General features: G+C 41.5%; 1 protein-coding gene across 1 annotated transcript in view; it reads left to right on the forward strand.

Moving 5' to 3' along the window:
* The first annotated feature begins 234 nt into the window (after positions 1-234).
* The window catches only part of LOC139741948 (uncharacterized), a 29,144-nt gene continuing 7,574 nt past the window's right edge, over positions 235-21,804 (forward strand). The window contains exons 1-5 of the mRNA XM_071652517.1: positions 235-322; positions 1,068-1,091; positions 7,247-7,328; positions 7,795-8,044; positions 8,370-8,871. Coding sequence (XP_071508618.1) covers positions 7,811-8,044; positions 8,370-8,871 — 736 coding nt within the window. The 5' untranslated portion in view covers positions 235-322; positions 1,068-1,091; positions 7,247-7,328; positions 7,795-7,810. The remainder of the gene's footprint in view (positions 323-1,067; positions 1,092-7,246; positions 7,329-7,794; positions 8,045-8,369; positions 8,872-21,804) is intronic.

Raw genomic sequence — 21,804 nt, forward strand, 5'->3', positions numbered from 1 at the left:
AATTATCGTATTTAATACTGCTTTTTAGAGTTTGATGAGTATTCAATAAACAGCACGCAATATAGGCATGGTTTGTGTGTTTTTAACATAATGCATTTGTCGATTGTAACGAAATTTCGATACAACGATAGATAACTGTCGGTCCCAAGGACTTCGGTATAACGGGAGTGCACTGTTCCGCTGTTGTTTATTTCTTTCCCCTCTATTCTTTTGCAGAAGTTAATTCAACGAATCCTTCGACTGAAATCTTCAAACTATCTTAATTCTTTCTGTTTTTGTTTTTTCTTTGAAGGAGATGAATCGGTCGATGATTATCTGTCAGGTGAGTTAAGAGGGTGAATGACTTTCAACATGTTAAGTCCCATTTTTCACTCTGACATCCTTTTCATTGTCCATGCACAGCCGGTGCTTAATATGCCTGGTTTGCCTCTACTGCCCTAATTTTGAAATAATTATCACGGTCACTTTATTACGAGTAAAAAGTGTTCACACTATCATTTTAAAATGAAGGAGTCTTCGGACTAACTAAACTTTTTTTTTTCAATTTTGGACTGACGAAACTTTGCAATAAGAATTGTATTTCATTTTCGGATTAACAAAAGCTTAGAAATGACAAATCTTGGGAATAGCGTACCTCCAGAATGAAAACTTTGAGAATAAGGCATTTTTGAAAAAATGAACTGCGACCGATCCTAAACCATCATATTCGAGACATGTGTTCAAACTAAGCATGAGAGCAGAGACATCTTTATGCTCTCTCTGAAACTTGAAATTGAAAAAAAAACCCAATGAGATAGTATCACATTTAATACTTCTTTTTAGAGATTGATGAGTATTCAATAAACATCACGCAATATATGGATTGTTTGTGTGTTTTAAACGTAATGCATTTGTGTGAAATTTATGCAAGATATAGAAAAGATATACAAAAGAAAACTGTCGGCCGCAAGGTCTTCATAATAACGGGAGTGCACTGTTCTTTAACTCTTTATTTTTTTCTCGTCAATTTTTGTACAGAGCTTAACCAAGCAAACATTTCTTAATTATTTCTTTTTAAATTTTAACAGAAAGAGACATTCATGATAATTCAGGTGAGTTAAACGACTTTCAGCATATTAATTCTTTTTTTTTTTCACTCTGGCATTGTTCATTGTCCAAGTACAGCCTGTGATTATGCCTGGTTTGCTTCTACTGCCCTACATTTGAAATGAATATTGCGATCACATTTATCACTTGTACAGAGGTCACCAAACTTCTGTGCTTTGTTTGTTTGTTTGTTTGTTTGTTTGTTTGTTTGTTTGAATGTTTGCTTTGTGAGTGTATAAGGTGTCACTGGTGCTATGTTTGTTTTGTGACTGTATAAGGTGGCACTGGTCATTCAGGTTTTAACCTTAGTAAACGCTGGCATTTTTTTTTCATTTCTTTGCTGGCTGTGTAATGTTAATCTGTTGAACATCTCTGTGTAAGGGAGTGAAGAACACTCGCTGCTGCAAAAAAAAGCTGGTTTGCTGTGGAAATGAAACAGACGAGGAAGGAAATGGAGAGAAAATCCGATGACAGAGAGAGACTTTCAGCCGGGCACGGGATGCTCCCCGCTGAATTAGGAGTGAGAGCAGCAGTGGTTCTTCCCTCAACACAGCTGGTCAACCGACCATCAAGGCGAACAATGCTAGCAGCAAAGCCATTGAAACTGACAATGAGCATACAGCGGCCATCAGGGACCACATAAAAGAAATAATTTCCTCTGAGCCAATTGTCAACAAGCTCGTCACCCTCATAGCCGACACCATCATGGAGCGAGTTTCGCAAAACATCAACCAGGCTCTCAACCATGATATCTCTGCGAGAGAGAACGAAGTATCTGCACTCAAAAAAAAGGTGAAAGATCTGGAGAAATCCCTTGCTGATGTGCAAAACATACGGGAAGAGCAGGAACAGTACAGTAGGCGAGAGTCCCTCAGGTCACCTACGGAATAAAAGCAAAATTAGAACACAGTTGAAATAGTTCGTGGTGTTGTGAAAGAGCACCTTGGCATCGAGCTTGGCCCGTCAGATATTGCACGGAGTCACAGGATCACAACGAAGTCGAGACTGGGAGCGAGATCTACTGAAGCGCCCAAACCACTCATTGTCGAGTTCCACACGTACAGCACCAAGCGAGCAGTGTTCGACGTCAAGGCCAGACTTCGTGGTACAAGAAACTTCATCCAAGAAGACCTGACTAAGCATCGACGGGAACTGATCAACGCTGCAAAGCAGATATCAACAGCAAAGCGAATTTAGACAAACAATGGGAAAATCACGGCGTTGCTGTCTCTCCCTGGATCACACGACAGAAAGATCCCCATCAGAAACTACAAAGATTTCGAGAGACTGGATTGATTCGAGGTGAGAATCAACATTACTCAAAGGAGCAAGGGAAATAGATTGGATGGGACTTAGCTGTACATGTATACTCTGTATTAGAGAAGGTCACAAATAATCAAAATGCACATTTTGTGTTAAATGTCGTGAATGGTGTCACTTAGACTGTTGTGGTGAAAGTGATGGTGTCTTTCTAGGTGATATTGATTGGATATGTACTCGATGCCACTTAGCCAAATTACCAGGATATGATGATATGAAATCAAACGAACCTAAAATACAAAGTGATAATAACATCTCAAAACCAAAAGGGAGATCGTTGACTGTCGAATCACAACGTTGACTGTGGTTAATAACCTGGATAAAGTCGGAAAAGTAGATGTTATTTCGGTCTCAATAAGTGACCATTATATGGTTTTCTGTACATGGGGTAAAAAAAAAATGCGCAAAGAATACTCACATAGGTATAATGTTAGCAGAAACATTTAAAAAGTAGAGATTGTTAAATATGCAGAAGATATAAGTAAATTGCGCTGGGATTGTGTTTATGATGCTACCGATGTTAGTACTGCGTTCTCTGCTTTTAAAGAGAACTTTTGAAAGTAATAGACGGTAATGCTCCCCTGAAACGTTGACGTATTCAAAGAAAAAAGAATCTCCATGGATTAATGATCATGTGCTACAGCTCATCAGAGGTCGTAACAAGTTGAAACGCAAAGCTGTCACAAAACTGGGCCCGATATAAAAAGGCAAAAAATTGTGTAACAGCAGGTATACGGAAACAAACCAATTGCTCATTTAATCGTCAAACCTCTCACATATTATATGGAATATGTCAATGAGCAAGCCTCTGTTCGAGATGTACTGAAAGTTGCTAAAATTACACCTGTCTTTATAGGTGGGAATAAAATGGTAATTGGAAGTTAAAACCAATCAGTACTTTACCTGTTTTGCTAAGATTTTTGAAAAGATAATATTTACCCAACTATATGATTATTTGACCAGTCATCATCTTCTCTGCGATCAACAGTCTGGTTTTTGCCCTAACAACTCGACTACCACTGCCTTGTTAAAAGTAACAGAGGAATGGCTAGACAAGCTTGATCGAGGTAATCTAGTTAGGGTAGTAACATTGGACCTCAAAAAGGCTTTCGACACTGTTGACCACGTGGTATTGTTATCCAAACTGAAAAGACTGGATGTCACCTGTCGGTAATGCATTGCAATGGGTAGAGCACAATTTGTCCAATTGCGTTCAGTATACTGTTGTGAATGGTGTAAAATCCCCAAAGAGAGAGAGAGAGAGAGAGAGAGAGAGAGAGAGAGTTATTGGGTGTGGCGTTCCACAAGGGAGCACCTTGTTACGGCACATTTTGGTAAATTACCAAAATGTGCAAGTTACCAAAATGTGCCGTCAGTATGTGACGGCACATTTTGGTAACTGCACATTTTGGTAGTTTGCCAAAATGTGCCGATAGTGCACCTATTACTGACGAGATCAACTGTTACCAAAATGTGCAGTTTAAAGGGATAGTACAGTATTGGTGGAGATGAGAATTGGGCTTTAAATTTTTTGCGAGATACCAAGAAAGCACTTATGATATAGTACAGAGCATACTATTTTAAGAGGAATTCAAAGTTTATTTGATGAGAATCGGGTTTGGAATGACTGAAACATCCAAAAACAAAGTAAAACAAAGCGATCGTAATAAAGTGTGGGTCCAACACTTTATTAGAATCGCTCTTCTTTGGATATCTCAGCCATTTCAAAACCAATTTTCATCAAATAAACGTTGAATTCGTCATGGAATTACATGCTCTTTCATATTTCTTAAGAGGTTTGTCATTATCTCAAAAAAAATGTTAGAAACCTGAAATTAGGTCTCAACCAAAACTGTACGATCCCTTTAAAGTGGATTTGCCTGCACATTTTGGACAATCTGCACATTTTGGTAACTGAACTAAAAACCCATGGATGGGCTTGAGATTTATAATACGGTCAAGGAGTTAAGGTGATGGTCCTGCTGCAGCAGTAAAGACAGGCAAGACACTTATTTAGCTCACCCGAGATGAAGGCTCGAGTCAGCTATTGCGATTGCTTTTCGTGCGGATATGCTGTGTGACCTGCGTGCCAGGTGCGTGGGACTGACAACTCGGTGAAGAAATTCCTCTGAAGGAATGGAAGAAGTACCACAGAATGTCATTAATTTGGCCGCATACGGGGACTGCGAAATACATGCATGGGAGTTGCCTGCGAGGTGCTGCCGCTAAGGGCCTCCTACTGACGTTCTGCGTGTACCTCTGCGGGCAATTCCCACGACTCACCCGGAAAAAGTTTTGGTCACGCTGTAAACTTAGTTGCGGGTAAATCGGACTTGCGTGCTCACATCCGGGCAAATACAGGCGAGATACGTGGTACTTGGTACTGTCAGGTGCGGACAAACTGCGGAGAGCTCCGGGTAGCAAATTTGCTTCCCCGCAAGTCAAACTTCCCCAGATACAGTATGACAAAGTCTTGAGCATGTTCAAAATATGTTCCGAGTGAGTTGCGGGGGTACACACAGACAACCGGTTGGAGACCCTTACCGGCAGCACCTTGCAGACAACTCCAACGCAGGTACTTCTCAGTACCCGTAAGTCGCTCGTAACAGAAAACGGATCGGTTTCAAAGTTCTCACGCAGGTCAAACGGAATACACGCAAGTAGAACGTAAGTAGCACGCGTCTAGCAAATAAGACACAAGTACGAAACTCGTAAACATTCTTGTCCGCCCGCAGAAAATTTTAATTTTCCTGCGTGCTGAAAAAAAATCCCTACTCGCAAGCCTTGCATGCGACTTGCGAAGAACAATTTTTACTGCCCAGCGGTCCCCGCAGATGACCTGCACGTAACAGTATCTAGCACCTACGTATCTCACCCGTAGTCGCCCGGAGGTGCGCATGCAAATCCTTTTTACCCGTAACCATGTTAAGGCCTTGTCACACCTTTCCGTGCAAGCTACGCGGGTTGTTGCTTGTGAGGATTTTCCAGCATACTGGACAATTTCTGAGGGCGGACAAGGATTTGCGCAAGTTGTGCCTATGTGTCTTATTTGCTGGTTGCGTGCTACTTATGATCTTCTTGCGGGTATTTTGTGTGACCTGCGTGTCAGGCGCGTGGGGACTGACAACTCAGAAATTCATCTGAAGGAATGGCAGAATTCCAACCAACAGAAATGACAGAATGTCATTATCTTGGCCGCGCTGACCGCATACGGGGACTGCGAAGTACCTGCGTGGGAGTTGCCTGCGAGGTGCTGCTCAAAATTTGGCTGCGGATAAATCGGACTCAGATGGAATAAACAAACAAACAAACAAAGAAAAAAACAAGCAAACACGGCCTTTAGGCTGCCGAACTCATTCGGTGGCGACAAAAACCAACTTCACTTACAATTTGTGTTTGTGATGATTGTGGAGGAGCAGAAAGTTACCAAAATGTGCCGTCAAAGCCCTGCACATTTTGGTAAATTTACCAAAATGTGCAGTTACCAAATGTGCCGCAACATAGTTACGGCTCATTTTGGCAATTTACCAAAATGTGCCGTAACACACCTTCGGTCCTCTGTTATTTGTTATATGCGCCAACGACCTAGCTGTATGCATTAATGAATGTATCATGTCTCTGAATGCTGACGGCACATGTATATATTCACTACACATAAAGATGCTGAATCTGTGGTCGATAATTTCAACAAGGATTTGGAAGCAGTAAATCACTGGCTTAAAGAGAATAAACTCGTACTTAATGTAAATAAATGTGAATGTTTATATCTTGGTACCAAAAACGACTAAAATGTATAAAGTATTTTATTGTGTATATTTAATAAAGTAAAATTAGAGGAGTTATACATAATATACATATCTTGGCGTTGATATTGATGAACATTTAAATTGGGATCAGCATATTGGAAAAATATCAAAGGAAGTAATAAACAGAATATATTTATTGAAACGGATACGACTTTAACTAAACAGACAGCATTAAAATATAAGAGTATTATACAAGGAAGATTTGTTTACTGTACAATACTCTGTGGGTGTGTGTGTGTGTGTGTGTGTGTGTGTGCGTGCATGTGTGTGTACCTTGTATTTGCTTAATTCATGTTGTCTGGGCAACTTCAAAAAACACATACACAAAAACATACACGCACACATAACCACCAAATGATATTCATCGATATTTGAGTATGCATTATAATGTTCTGAATAATGGCACTTAGGTTTGAATTGTGTATGTCATGACTACTATTTTGTAATACGCGGTATAGTGTGTCAGCTGCGCAATGTAATTACGCCATCTACCATTATTACTGTTTTTATTTTAGACCACTCATTTTCACCACATATTACCAATTAAAGACCCAGTAGCATGTGGATTCAAGGGTGGCCCGATTCGTTCGCTGCCTCCCGTGGTACATTCAAAAACCACAAATCGAGCACAGGTCAGCGAATATTGGGCATTGAAGCGTACGCTTGTCACTGTACAGATTATAAAACTATCAAGATTCTTCCGGCTGTTTGTGTACTTACATACATTATTAGTCTGGTTTCCAGCCTCTTTTCCAACTGGACTTCGCAGCGACGAAGTATCCGAGACGGACCAGCCTCCCCACTCCGTGATATCTCTGAACTATCGAGTCTTTAAAGAATTGTAATTTCCTCTTTTTTGTTTTGTTTTTTGTTTGTTTGTTTATGTTGTTTTTGTTATTTTAGTGTGAAGAATACAGCAGACGCTCCCCTAAAAACGAAGTAAAGTTTTGCTTGCTGCCACGACATTTCAGTGAAAGATCTTCGTGAATTTCTGCTGCCTTAACGCAATTTCATTATCTCTCTCTATGAAACAGCTCACTTGTCGGTTGTAATATCGTTAGTACTGCTACTTGGTACTATCACACTGCTAATCGTTCTGGCCATTGTCAGGAAAAGGTGAGACTTTGAAAAAAAAAAATCGTATTTCCTTTTTTCCCATTTTTATCAATATGTAAATATGTATTTTCAAGAAACAGTGCATTAGCATCTCTATACTTTGTATAGATAAATGATCATGCACTCAATATCATACAGTATCAAGTTCAGGCATACTTCTACGTATATCTCCAACGCTGACAAATAATGAAGGCAATAGCTGATGAAAGTATTGCAAAGTGAAAGTCACAAAATGTTGGATCTTTATACGTGGCACTTTTAAAACAAATAAGCTGCCATTTCGTTACCTTTTATTTGTGCTAAGATATACAGAAGGGAACGTTTAAGTAAAATGTAAGCCATGTTTACCCTTTAATTATGTTTTACCTATCATTGTTCAGGAAGTTGAAGTACAATAATATATTTTACAATGAATTGAACAATGCATTTTAATTTCTGTTACTTTGCCCCATTCGTTCAATAATAGATGTTTATATAGGTCTATGGCAACTTCAAGTCAGTCGAATGATGACTCTGATAGAGGGCGATTGCAAATAGATCATGTAGACACTTCAACCAACTTAATACCTGACACAAGAGACCGTGTGACGTCAGAAGACACTGGTATTGATCCCTATGCAGTGGGTCGCTCTGTGCCTCAAGTTCCAGGCAACGAATTCGGCAACGTCACAACCTCACCAGACTACGCGCGTCACATCTTCCAGAACACATCGCAGGTAGTGGTGAAATGCCTTTTAGATTCCAGACTTTCCACACTTGCCAAGTTTAAAACATGCAATAATAATTCAACCCTTCGCTTCAAGTTACGTTTATGTATAGATAACGCAACGATATTGCATTTCACATCAGGATGTGGATATCCCGATATCAAGACGCACTATGCAGGCCCAGGTAAAAAAATCGGCAAACCTATATAGATAGTTATTCTTCATTTTCCATTCTCTGTCACTGTATGTCCGAAAAGATACTCGTGTCTTTATGAGGATTGTCAACTCTGGACTTTTTCAAGTCTTTCTTTAATTCTTAATTTTATCTTTAAAGAGCCATGGTTATGAAACGGAGGCGAGCAGAGAGAGAGATGCTACAAGTTCAGCGGACACCAGTTCACGACCCTTCTATGACGTCATACACCAAGATGATAAAGGCGTTTCTGAGAAAGCAGCTAACGAGACAGAACCTTACATGGACATGTCAGGTTCTGTGAAGAAGCCGATGAGCATTACATTTGCTCAATCCAGGGATGCCAGTACAGATGAAGAGGACACGGATGAACATGGCTACATGCTTTTTAATGTCAATCTGCCCGAAGTTACGAGTTGTCAACCTCAAACAAGTCGAGCTACGATGAAAGCTTTTGACAGCGACGATGTCCCATCCTACGATAATCCAAACAGCGTAGAATTATCAAGTCGGCTAGGAGCTGCTACAGGTGACGCTAGTACCTCTGGAAACCTTCAATCGTCAATCTATCAGGAAATTCCCTGCACTGTAGACCAATCCCCATCCATTCCTGAAGCTCAATATCACCAGAGGGATATTGATGGTAATGATGATATCGGGCTTTCGGCCTTAGACCTGAATGATCCGTTTTATTCTCAATCTAGCTACGTAAGCAGGTCAAGACAAGAATGTGAGGTGGATGAAACTGGCTATCTGGTTCTTGATGTTGAAACAAAATGTGAGGTGGATGAAACTGGCTATCTCGTTCTTGATGTTGAAACAAATCAAGATAAAAACATCGCTGATTAAAGACCCAGTAGAGGAGGGTGAAAAGGTTGACTCGATTGAATGGATCTTATTGCGGTCCACCTGGGCTTATTCGAAAACCATAACAAGCCTTAGCCTGCTGGAATAAAATGGGAAGGTAGACATGGTAGCAAAATAAGATAATTATGTTTGCCAAAGCATACGCTCATCGATAACATTCAAGTACACGTCAAAAAATGAACAAGGTGTTAATTCTAACTCGGCAAGTTATGCAACTTTTTGCAATATTTGCTGACAATGACAATTTTCTTTTTTGAGAATTATTTGTTTCCTCTGAAGTCGTATTCATGATAAATGTTCAACTATTATAATGACTTCTAGAAGGCTCCCTTAGCAAAAGCTTTACGATACGCCGTGAAAGTACTGAACATTATTCAAAACTTTGAATAAATATAAGCCAAGTATTACAAAATGAACACATTAAAGCACTTTATTTATTTTTTGTTGAGAACTGTCGCAAGGAAATGGTAACTACCATGTCTGAGTCATTAATGTTTCACATCGTATTTGGCAAAGTTCACGTCATTGGGTCTGTACTTGTAGTCTATGTGCCAACCCTATTCCGAAAATTGTTTGAATGTGCATGGTAACAGTTGTGGAGAAGTGGAGGAAAGATTGGAGAGAATTTGGAGAAATTCCGAAAGCAATGCATGTTGTACATACGTGTATATTACATTGTAATATTCTTTATAGACATTATGCATCCAGTTTTGGTTTTGTCTATAACTTCTATCCTCAGGTCTGTCTGGCGCATCGTCATAATGTGTACATTCACTTTGCAATCTAACTTTAATGTCGGGCCAACAGCCATTTCAACAGTTTCTCTCTTTTTGATGTTGAGGTCTTTTAGTGTAAAATACATAATAGATTGTGAATACTTTAGCTTCTCTGCCATATCTTTGTCCATCTGCCTTCCTCTATCTCTCACTTTCTCTGTCGAGTTAACGAAACATACAAATGTGTGTGTGCATAGACATATATTGTATATTGATATAAAATATGCATTTAAATTTGTTACATTTTGGACATGCAGAAACTTTTTGCCCCGCTGACAAAGTCCCACAGCACAAAATTATAACATTATTTTGAGAGCAATATCAGTATTAATTCAATTCAATTCAATTCAATTCAATTCAATTCAAAGTTTATTTCATTTTTTGCCTAAACATATGTTTCACTTCCTTTGATAACAAAGAATAAGGTAAATAGTCCGGTGTAGGTCGGAGAGTTACAGATGGGAGTGCAGAGCTGGTGAGATTGTTAAAGGCAAGGAGGTATATACCTCTTGAATCGGTAAAGGGGTAAAAGGCATGCACATAATTATAGTACCAACTGGAGATACAGAGAAATATAGGTTAAGGTGTGGGAAGATGGAGAATAAGAGAGAGAGAGAGGGAGAGAGAGAGAGAGATGGGGCAACAAAAAGAAAGATGGGGAGGGAAGGGAAAATGAAAAAAAAAGCCACCATGGATTGGACGGCGCTCAGGTTACGCAGAATTTGGCTATGATTGTACAATGGGGAAACTTGCTTTTGTATTTATGTTTAGTCGCATGAGTTCTCTAAGGAGCTATGATAAATTTGTGTATTTCAGTTGTTGCTATATCAAAGTCATGCAAATCTCAAATTCTGGCAAGATTCTTCCATCATTAATATAATTCCGGTCCACTTGTTAACCATGGACCCACAGTTTCACCTTTCAATAAATCAGTGCGCATGACAGTATTTTGTGATTTAGAGATGGGAAATTTACACGAAGCGAATATGTTTCAAAATAGAGAAATAAAACAAAAAAAATGAAACCTAGCAAAGCAATGCTATAATACTAATGTTCTCCTCCGTAAACCTGTATGCAGCTTACGAGATAGACGCTTATAGCTTTAAGCGATCAAGGCCTATGAACTCGCAATCAAATAAATTACAGTAAGCCCGACTATAAAGATCACAAGCTCGACACAACGATCACAACGCCTCGACAGGATGAACAGCCCCATCTATCAACTAATGTTACGAAGCGTTGCGTTCGTAGAACCTTTTTTACCTCCGCCAGTACGTGAAACCTATACAGTTGGGGAAGGTTATTGATTTTTTTTTTTATACAACACGTATTTTAGAATGTAGCTATCCGATGGATCGATTGCCCATCACATGACATTTAGTGAAAAGTTCCATTGCACGCTCTGGCTGTCAGCCGTGCAATTATTTTTGTTTGAACAAAAATGGATAGCGCATGGCTGACGTCACCCATTTCCATTGACTCCAAGATTGACTCGAAGTTCTTGTTCCATTGCACGGCTGTGAAGTCACAATAAACAAACATTTGTAGCGCGCACTCAACAATTACAAGCGAGCTTACAAGTGCGTACTTTTCTCACTCATTTTTGCAAACAACTTGTCACGGTGACTGCGACTGTGTGGCTACTCATTCGTCTTTCACGGAAAATGGTTGCCATTTCCGTACTAAATTTAAGAATCTGTGCGGACCAAATCTGTTGACGTTCGAGGTGTCGTATAAAACAAAGATATGGTCTTTGCTCGTGCAATGGAACAAGGATTCGCACCCGGTGAAAGATGAGGCGCACTGTTCAACTCGGTTATGCCTCGTTGAATAGCGCGCCTCTGTCTTTCACCTCGTGCGAAATCTTGTACCATCGCACTCGTGACCATTCACTGTTTGCATAGGCTACGGTTCCGTACGCTTGTTTGATTAATTTAGTCAATTTAATTCAATTCTGCCTGTCTGCGTGTATGTTTGTCTGTTTGTTCACAAGATAACTTGAGAATAGATTAACAAATTTTCACCAAACTAGCAGGGTGTGTTCATGTTGAGGTAAGAAATTATTAAGGTTGGGAGTTGTGGACGAGGTCAAAGGTCATAGGGTCTTAAAGGACATTACATGATAATACAATAACTCAAAAACGGATTATCGGGTTTTTAACAAACATGTCGGGTGTTTTGTAATGAATTACAAGAGAAACTATTGAATATTTGGTTCACGATGCCAAAGTTTAAAGGTCATAGGATCATTAGAAACATTTGTTTAATCTCCCAATAATTCAACAACGAATAATCAGATTTTCACAAAACTTGCAGGGTGTGTATGTAATAAAGAAGGAAAGAAAAAAAAATAAAATTGGTGTCATGAGTTCAAAGGACAAAGGATATGGGATCATAATCGACATGAAATAAGCTTACTCTCCCAATAGTTCAACAGTGGATAATGAGATGTCCATATACACTGAAATTCTATGTTTGCGTTGAAGCTACTGCCTACGTAATGGTGATATTTTAATCACGGCTGCTTGACGGAGGTCTGCTCTCTCTCTCTCTCTCTCTCTGAGTGCCCTAGCGTTGAGCTTAAGCGCCTTATTTGTCTATGCCACGACCAATGGAAGAGAGCTATGACGTAGCCAGTTGAATTGAACTGCAGTACAAATACCTTTGTGTAGATTATACTTCTGGCTAGTCACTTTCCACACGTAACTGGTTGACAAAACAGATTACTCCCGGACGTGCCCCCATTTGTCACGACCAATAGAAGAGAGCTATGACGTAGCTAGTTGAATTGTTACAAAATTACATTTATTATAACTAAATTGTGTATTACAATTGAATGGTTGCCATTGCAACTGAATTATCACATTGACATCAATTTCCGGAAATTAAATTGTCTCATGAGTTCCAAAGAATATAAATGCTCTTTCCTGTATTAATCGACGACTGAAGTCCAGTCCATTCAACGATTATAGTTGACCGCGTTATGACATCATTGAAGCGGCGTAACCACGATGGCGACTCGTGTGATGACGGCTCGTGCGTGACGGCTCGTGCGGTGACGGCTCATGCGGTGGCAGCTCGTGCGATGACGGCGGCCCAGAAGAAACATTCGACGTTCATGAGACAGCATGTATACTGCATCCCCAGTGTGGGTAGATACTGTGGTGCTCGTCTTATCAATGCTGCGTTGACGGCACCATGGCATTGAAACAACTTGACCCTTCTTTCTCTGCGATGTGGAGTACACTCTTATTTCTGCCGAGTCAAAGTTTCAACTCTGAATCCGAGTCAAAAAATTTTCACTCCGATCCGTGTAAATTTAACACCAACCGTGTACTTCTGACTCAAATCCGAGTTATCATTTTGGTTATCGGACTTTTTACACCTGCGCAGAGTCACATCAGAAATACCCAGCGCGGTGTACATGACATACGCGCGCTACAATTGGACAAAACATGTCATGTGTCCTATGTGACGTAGTACCCCCGCGAAAAAAAGCGTCATTTCTCGACGATCCGCCGCGGCCGCAGGATGTCTTGCAACTTGTTGTCTTCAAGATGGACAATTTTGTGTGCACTTTTCTAGAGGAATGCGGAATGGAGGAATACATAGGAGTTTTCATCGGTGAGTACCCGCACCTCATTCACAACACTCATATAAATAATTGCCTGAAACATGGTCTAAACAGTCAGTTTTATTTATGGCAAAATGAACTTTCGACACGGACACATTGACTGGTAATGGCGTAGCCGTAGGCGGCCGTACGGCAGCTCGTACCTTTTGTACGTAGCCTGGGCTATATGCTATACGTTCGAACCAATTGTGAACCTACCTATTCTAGTAACATGTAATAAATAAGTTTTAATCCACCCCCTTCGCGTAGTTTCATCGTACCATACGGGTAGGTTCCATGCATGTACAGTGGAGGTGTAGCTAGCAACGGCGTAAATCCGTACTGAGGAGTGGGGGGGGGGGGGGATGATCGGATAGTCACCATCACCACGATTACAAGCCCATAAGCGGACCGGCGCAGCCTTGGTTGGGGGTGGGGGGGGGGGGGGCTTGGTGAAGCTTGGTGCCCCCCCCCCCCCATACACACGCACACACACTTTTTTTTTGTCAGCCGACTTTCGGCGGAAAAGCAGACCTTAAAGTACGAAGACTTTTTTTGTTTTTTTGAAATACCTGTGCGAGGGAGAGGTGCATGTTTTTGCGCGTTTTGCCGACTTGAAACAGTCCCACTTGTTTAAGGTATAGCAATATATTTGGCTGTAAAATGGTGTCATATAAATAAACTTCTTGTATTAATTCTTACACTGAATATCATGAACGCGACCTAACCCAAGCTAGGGAGGGGGGGGGGGGGGGGAGGGCGAGGGTGTGGGAGGGGGATGTTCCCCCTGCTACGGTGAGAACTTTTTGCATTTTGATGCTGTAAATGGTGGCGCACCGGGTGCAACTGCTGGCAATTATTGGCAGCAGCATCAGGAGAATGGCATAACGATTCAATGAGAGCGAGTGGAGCGAGCGAGCTTGAAAATTTTGACATTTTACAGTCCAAAAACTGCGGTTTGTAGCTACATCCTTTCGCTTTGAAATTTAAGGAGGGGAGAGGCGTACCGGGCGCAACTGCTGGCAATTATTGACAGCAACATCAGGAGAATTGCATAACGATTAGATGCGAGCGAGCGAAGCGAGCGAGCTTGAAAACTTTGACATTTTACAGTCCCAAAACTGCCGTTTGTAGCTATATTTTTTCGCTTTGGAAATTAAGGGGGGGGGGGCGCACCGGGCGCAACTGCTGACAATTACTGGCAGCAACATCAGGAGAATAGCATAACGATGAGATGCGAGCGAGAGAAGCGAGGGAGCTTGAAAATTTTGACATTTTACAATCCCAAAACTGCCGTGTGTACCTATATATTTTCGCTTTGGAAATTAAGGGGGGGGGGGCACCGGGCACAACTGCTGACAATTACTGGCAGCAACATCAGGAGAATAGCATAACGATGAGATGCGAGCGAGCGAAGCGAGCGAGCTTGAAAATTTTGACATTTTACAGTCCAAAAACTGCCGTTTGTAGCTATATATTTTTCGCTTTGGAAATTAAGGGGGGGGGGACGCACGGGGCCTAACTGCTGACAATTACTGGCAGCAACATCAGGAGAATTGCATAACGATTAAATGCGAGCGAGCGGAGCGAGCGGAGCTTGAAAATTTCGACATTTTACAGTCCCAAAACTGCCGTTTGTAGCTATACTTTTCGCTTTGGAATTAAAGGGGGGGGGGCACCGGGCGTGACTGCTGGCAATTATACTGGCGGGAACATCAGGAGAATGGCATAGCGATTAAATGCGAGCGAGCGGAGCGAGCGAGCTTGAAAATTTTGACATTTTACAGTCAAAAAACTGCCGTTTGTAGCTATACTTTTTCGCTTTGAAATTTAAGGAGGGGAGAGGCGCACCGGGCGCAACTGCTGGCAATTATTGACAGCAACATCAGGAGAATTGCATAACGATTAGATGCGAGCGAGCGAAGCGAGCGAGCTTGAAAACTTTGACATTTTACAGTCCCAAAACTGCCGTTTGTAGCTATATTTTTTCGCTTTGGAAATTAAGGGGGGGGGGGGGGCGCACCGGGCGCAACTGCTGCAATTACTGGCAGCAACATCAGGAGAGCACGATGAGATGCGAGCGAGCGAAGCAAGGGAGCTTGAAAATTTTGACATTTTACAATCCAAAAACTGCCGTTTGCTATATTTTTTCGCTTTGGAAATTAGGGGGGGGGGGGGCACCGGGCACAACTGCTGACAATTACTGGCAGCAACATCAGGAGAATAGCCGATGAGATGCGAGCTAGCGAAGCGAGCGAGCTTGAAAATTTTGACATTTTACAGTCCAAAAACTGCCGTTTGTAGCTATATATTTTTCGCTTTGGAAATTAAGGGGGGGGGGGGGACGCACGGGGCCTAACTGCTGACAATTACTGGCAGCAACATCAGGAGAATAGCATACCGATGAGATGCGAGCTAGCGAAGCGAGCGAGCTTGAAAATTTTGACATTTTACAGTCCAAAAACTGCCGTTTGTAGCTATACTTTTTCGCTTTGGAAATTAAGGGGGGCGCACCGGGCGCAACTGCTGGCAATTACTGGCAGCAACATCAGGAGAATGGCATAACGATTAAATGCGAGCGAGCGGAGCGAGCGAGCTTGAAAATTTTGACATTTTACAGTCCCAAAACTGCCGTTTGTAGCTATATTTTTTTGCTTTGGAAATTAAGAGGGGGGGGGGGGGCGCCCGGTGCGCCCCCCTGGATCCGCCACTGGTAGTCAAGGGTGTCGGTTTATGTTCATAATTGGGCGAGGTATATGACCAGCGAGGGGGCGTCGCAAAGTGACCAAGCGGCGAAGCTGGGGAAGGATGTACAAAATCTGCACTTTAGAACATCCCCTAATTGTTTGTGTTTGTTTGTGTGTGTGTGTTTTACACACATCAAAAAGTTAGGAAATAGCCCAAGTCAAGTCTTATTATTGGCAATGCAAGGCATTTTGATATAGACTAGTATGTGAAGCAACACCGCAAAATCAATGATCTAGCTTTACAATGAAGCGTAAGGTACAAAGGTGTACATTCTACATCGAGACTTTGCGCAACATTGCAGCGACTCTTTTGACACTGCGCACATCCTGCTTATATTCCGAATGCCAACCAGGAATCAGGCTGAATCACAATCTTTTGTCGGCTTCGGGCTTTTTGAACAATGTTTCAAACTATATACCTCTTTAATTATGGTTAAAAGAAATCTTATCAAAATATCTTATTTCTTGATCACCCTTTCATGTCGATTTAAAAAACAGTTTACTAACTCTTAAATTACCATTTAGGTATTTTTTTTTACCGGTGGATGGGGGAGGGGGGGGGAGGGTGGGGGCACGTGCTCCCCCGTGCTCCCCCTCCACCCCCCCCCCCTCCCCGTAGTTACGCCACTGGATAATAATATATTAGGGAAGTCGTCAATCTCAAAAGTGTACAAAGGGATCCAGTAGCGGAGCTATTGCATGTTTATGATTGCAATTCATCGATTTGGTGCATAGTTCTGGCGGTATTTGGACAATTTTCCATAAAGACAGTTCGAGATTTGTCCTCATCTCGGGAATTGGTTGTAAGACAATAGTGATTTGTCGGCCCCAACACTACCGTAGGGGCGGGGCAAATGCCCCTTTGCTCCCCCCCCCCCCCCCCCCGATAGATTCCATCCCTGGGTATGCCCATCGATGTATCCTGACTGAGTCATCAGAGTCATCATTGTTTCAGGAATGATTCAGGAAATGGAGGGGGTATCAATTATGGCGATATAGTTTTTGTTATCGTTTGTTTGTTTTCGTACATAATGTGTAGATGGTCCCGAGTTGCTCACGTCATAGCACGTTTACATGTAGGCCTACACTATTTAACGCTGTCAACGTCTAGACCATACCTTATGTAGATATTACTTTCTTCGCGAGCCAGCGAAGCCAGCGAGCGCTTGAGAAAGTATACATTATCCTATATACAAGATAGAATACCGTTCAGCTCTGTTACCTGTCTGAAGGCTGGCGTACGAACGTCATGCAATATGCCAAAATTGATACAATCACATTTCTGCTTCCTCCATTTTTTCCTCAAATTTCAGGGGGGGGGGGGATGATTGTACAGGCCATCTCCCCTCCTCCATTTCAGGGGGGGGGGGGGGGAGAGATTCATTCCCCCATCCCCAGGGATTTATTACGGTTAAAAGAGATTTTAGAAAAAAAAGTTTATCTTTATTTTCATGATCACCCTTTCATGTCGATTTCAAAAGCAGTTTACTAACCCTTGAATTACCATTTTGGTAAGTTTTTTTTTTTTTTTTTTTTTTTACCAGCGGATTGGGGAGGGGGGGGGGGGGGGCACGTGCCCCTATTTTCCCAGAATTGAAATTCAGCCATCTTTGGGTGAAACATTTAAATAATTTTCTATCAAAAAAGTACAAACATTTCCACATCTCGGGAGTTACGAGGAGGAGCAAAATGACATGTTTGTCCCCAATACTTTTATGGGGAAACCATCCCCCTCCCCCTCCATCGACGTCTCTGCATATGAGGGAGCTTTAAGTGAAAGATCTGCTGCACACTCTTTGATAAAATTTAATGAAATACGTCAATCTCAAAAGTGTGCAAAGTCTATCGAAAGGAACCCGGTAGCGGAGCTTTTGCATATTTCTCATTGCAATTCAACGATCCGGTGCATAGTTCTGGCGGTAGTTGGACAATTTTCCATGAAGAAAGTTCGAGATTTGTCCTCATCTCGGGAATTGCTTGGGGGACAAATGATTTGTCTGCCCCCAACATTTCCGTAGGGGCGGGGCAAATGCCCTTTTGCCCCCCGAGATAGATTCGACGCCCCTGATCATCCCTGGGTATGCCCATAGATGTATCAGAGTCATCATTGTTTCAGGAATGATTCAGGAAATGGAGGGGGAGGGGGTTCAATTATGGCGGAATAGTTTTTGTAATTGTTTGTTTGTTTTCGTACATAATTCGGAGATGGTCCCGAGTTGCTCGCGTCAAAGCATGTTTACACGTAAGCCTATGCTATTTGACGTTGTCATTGTCTGGACCATACCTTATGTCGATATTACTTTCTTCGCGAGCGAGCGAAGCGAGCGAGCGCTTGAGAAAAATTATTTACGATCCTACAAGATATAGAATACTGTTCAGCTCTGTTACCTGTCTGAAGGCGGGCGTACGAACGTCATGCAATATGCCGAAATTGATACAATCACATTTCTGCTTCCTCCATTTTTTTCTCAAATTTCAGGGCGGGGGGGGGGGGGGGGGGGGATGATTGTACAGGCCATCCCCCCTCCTCTATTTCGGGGGGGGGGGATATATCCCCCCATCCCCCCGGGATTTACGCCCATGGTAGCTAGGTAGGTTCACATCTATTGCAGATTGGTTCTAACGTATAGCATATAGCCCAGGACTACGTACAAAAGGTACGAGTTGCCGTACGGCCGCCTATGGCTACGCCATTACCAGTCAATGTGTCCGTGTCGAAAGGTCATTTTGCCCCAAATAAAACTGACTGTCAGGTAATTATTTATATGAGTGTTATGAGTGTTGTGAATGAGGTGGGTACTCACCGATGAAAACTCCTATGTATTCCTCCATTCCGCATTCCTCTAGAAAAGTGAACACCAAATTCTAGTCATTACTACACCAAAATGGGTTACTTACAATGCGGGTAACGACACCGTATCAGAGTGAAATCGTGATCTTTTGATTCGGAAATCCGTGTCATTTTGCACCTAACTGACCCCATTTCCGAGTCAAATTTGACACTTTCCGAGTTAATTTGACGCCACAGAAATGACTCGGAGAGTGACTCGGAATCCGAGTGAAATCATTTGACTCGGAAGTCCGAGTAGCTTTCACTCGGAAGGAGTTGACTCCCAGCTGGTGCCATTTCCGAGTCATATTTCACACTTTTCGAGTTATTTTTGACGCCGCAGAAATAAGAGTGTACGAACTCAACATGTAGAGCGACTCGAAGTGAAGCACGAACCCGGCTCGGAGTAGGTGCAGCACAGGAACTCGGGGTAGGAGTATGAACTCAGGATAAAACCCACCATTGTGGGCTCACAACTCCTCCCAAAATTAGCAATACTCGAACTCGAGGGCTACAGCCTGTTGGCTCCTCAGAACGCAATTTGACTCTCTGCTGCCAAAATGAAGAGTGACTCTCTCCTACACTGTGGCAATACAACCTGTCGCTTCGGGCGGGTCTTGGCATTCCAAGTATCCCTGACATTCACCCTTGCCTGGAGGCGATTACATGATACTACCTGTCTCCCTCTCTGGGTGGATTCAATACATTTCCACTAAGCTACTTATTTTCTTTACAAACGCAATTATACCTATAAGCATATTATCTTCACAACATCTTCCCGTCAAGGATATACGTAAACAAATGACAGAACTTTCTTTTTTTGCAGATTTCAGATACTACATTGTATTTCATACTTACTTTCCAAATTTCAGAATTTTGCTGTTGGGGAAAAAAACTACCTGTGACAGTCTAGTAGGGCCTATCTAGCTCATTTGCTTGTTTTTCGCGGTTTCTTCCTCGTGGGCCATATGACTCATAGGTTGCATATTATGACTCGGAGCCTTTTTTCAATGTTTCCCTCGTGGAACGTATGACTCATGAGTGTCTAGCTCATATGATGACCCCAAAATGGATACCATCACTATGTGAGTTATATTTAGTCTCTTTGTCCTTCCTCTTCAAACACCTTGGGATAGTAAAGAGATTTGTTTGCTAATGGAGATCAAAAAAGAAAATGTAAATTGAACCATTTACTGCAGCTCACCTGAAGACTTCGCTCCAGTTTCCCCCTCTACACAATTTAGCATTGCCGTGTACAGTATGTCTCATACGATGTGCCGTGCACAGAAGGAGATGGAAACCGCAACGAGTATTGGCGACGCTGCATGCAAACAAAATGTATGCACTTGATGTATTGTGCGAATCTTCTTATTCGTGACTTTTTTCACACACTCCACTAACCTTGCACTTTCGAAAGTGCACTGAGTTACGTGTTAACAACAATGACGTAATTAAGTCTCAATATTGTATTCCTTCTACCCCCCCCCCCCCCGTCCATTTTTGGTCACTCTCAATTCAGTTTCATTCTCTCACACTTTTCATTGTTCCTTATTCAGAGACAACGCGTTTGTGTCTTTCTTGTATTTGTCGTTCTGCGCTATTATGAGCGAATATGTGTGTAACATTGTGTGTAAGTTTGTGTGTCTTTGTGTGTGTGTGTGTGTGTGTGTGTGTGTGTGTGTGTGTGAGTTCGTGCGTCATATTACCAGTAATATTTTGATAAGTGTATTTAGCGCTGTTTATATGCTTCATGTTTACTTTCTCTTATGCTGAAAGTTTTATGAAATGCATCGTATAGTTATGTAGGCCAAGTCTTAGAGGTGTACAGAATAGCTAAGGCCACTTATCATTACATGTTCTCTATTCAGCAGCCCTTCCCTTTTTATTTCAAGCCTCCTCTAAAAGCAAATTCATTTCTCTATGTTATTATGTTCATTTAATGCAATATAAATGTACAAAGATAGGACATAGGAGATGGAAATAAAACTGCACAAATTATAATAAATGAAAAATTGAAGTAAAAGATTACTTCTTGATTTTGAAGGTAGGAAATATAAATTTTTTGACGTTTCATTTCACCAAGGAATAGATAACTTAGTTGAATAATAAATATGTTTTTATTTTCATACCAATGTAAAATGTCAAAAAGCCATGACGTAATGAGCATCTATTGGAACAATTATCTTTGAATTGGTTTAATGTTTTTATTATCACCAAGACGTACAATGAACACTCACTGGATTAAAATTGAGCTCCTTAACAGGTGCAATTTTTGCACCATCCAAACCAGAAAGGTGCAAAGTTGCACCTTTAAAGTTGCTCATTAGTCTGAAAGGTGCTACCCCTGAAACCCCTTAAGGTGCTACAATTGTATCACACTTAAAGGTGCAAAATTGAACCTAGCTATCTTTGTTTCTTAGAGTGTAAAATGCAACGAGCACAAACGAAACAAAAAACATTATAATTTAGGAAAAAACATCGTTCTCAGTTCTTCTATTTGTACTTCAATAAAAGGTGAAAACAAAAAAACGAAAGTGAGATCATTGATATCATCCAGTGTTTGTTCCCTAATTCTAGTCGTTTACAAACATGTTTCGAAGTGTGTTTGTTAGTTTGTTTTTTGAGGATCATTCGTGCATCCACATTGGGTTTTAGGAATCTCGTCCGGTGCTATGAACCGTTATTATACGGTAATGCGTATGGCTTATGGTCGTAAAAACACGTATATAATACAAACATAGAT

The sequence above is a fragment of the Diadema antillarum genome, unplaced genomic scaffold (genome assembly GCF_040938485.1).
Source record: "Diadema antillarum isolate AM-2024a unplaced genomic scaffold, OU_Dant_1.0 seq00000965_RagTag, whole genome shotgun sequence".
Classification (NCBI taxonomy): Eukaryota; Metazoa; Echinodermata; class Echinoidea; order Diadematoida; family Diadematidae; genus Diadema; species Diadema antillarum.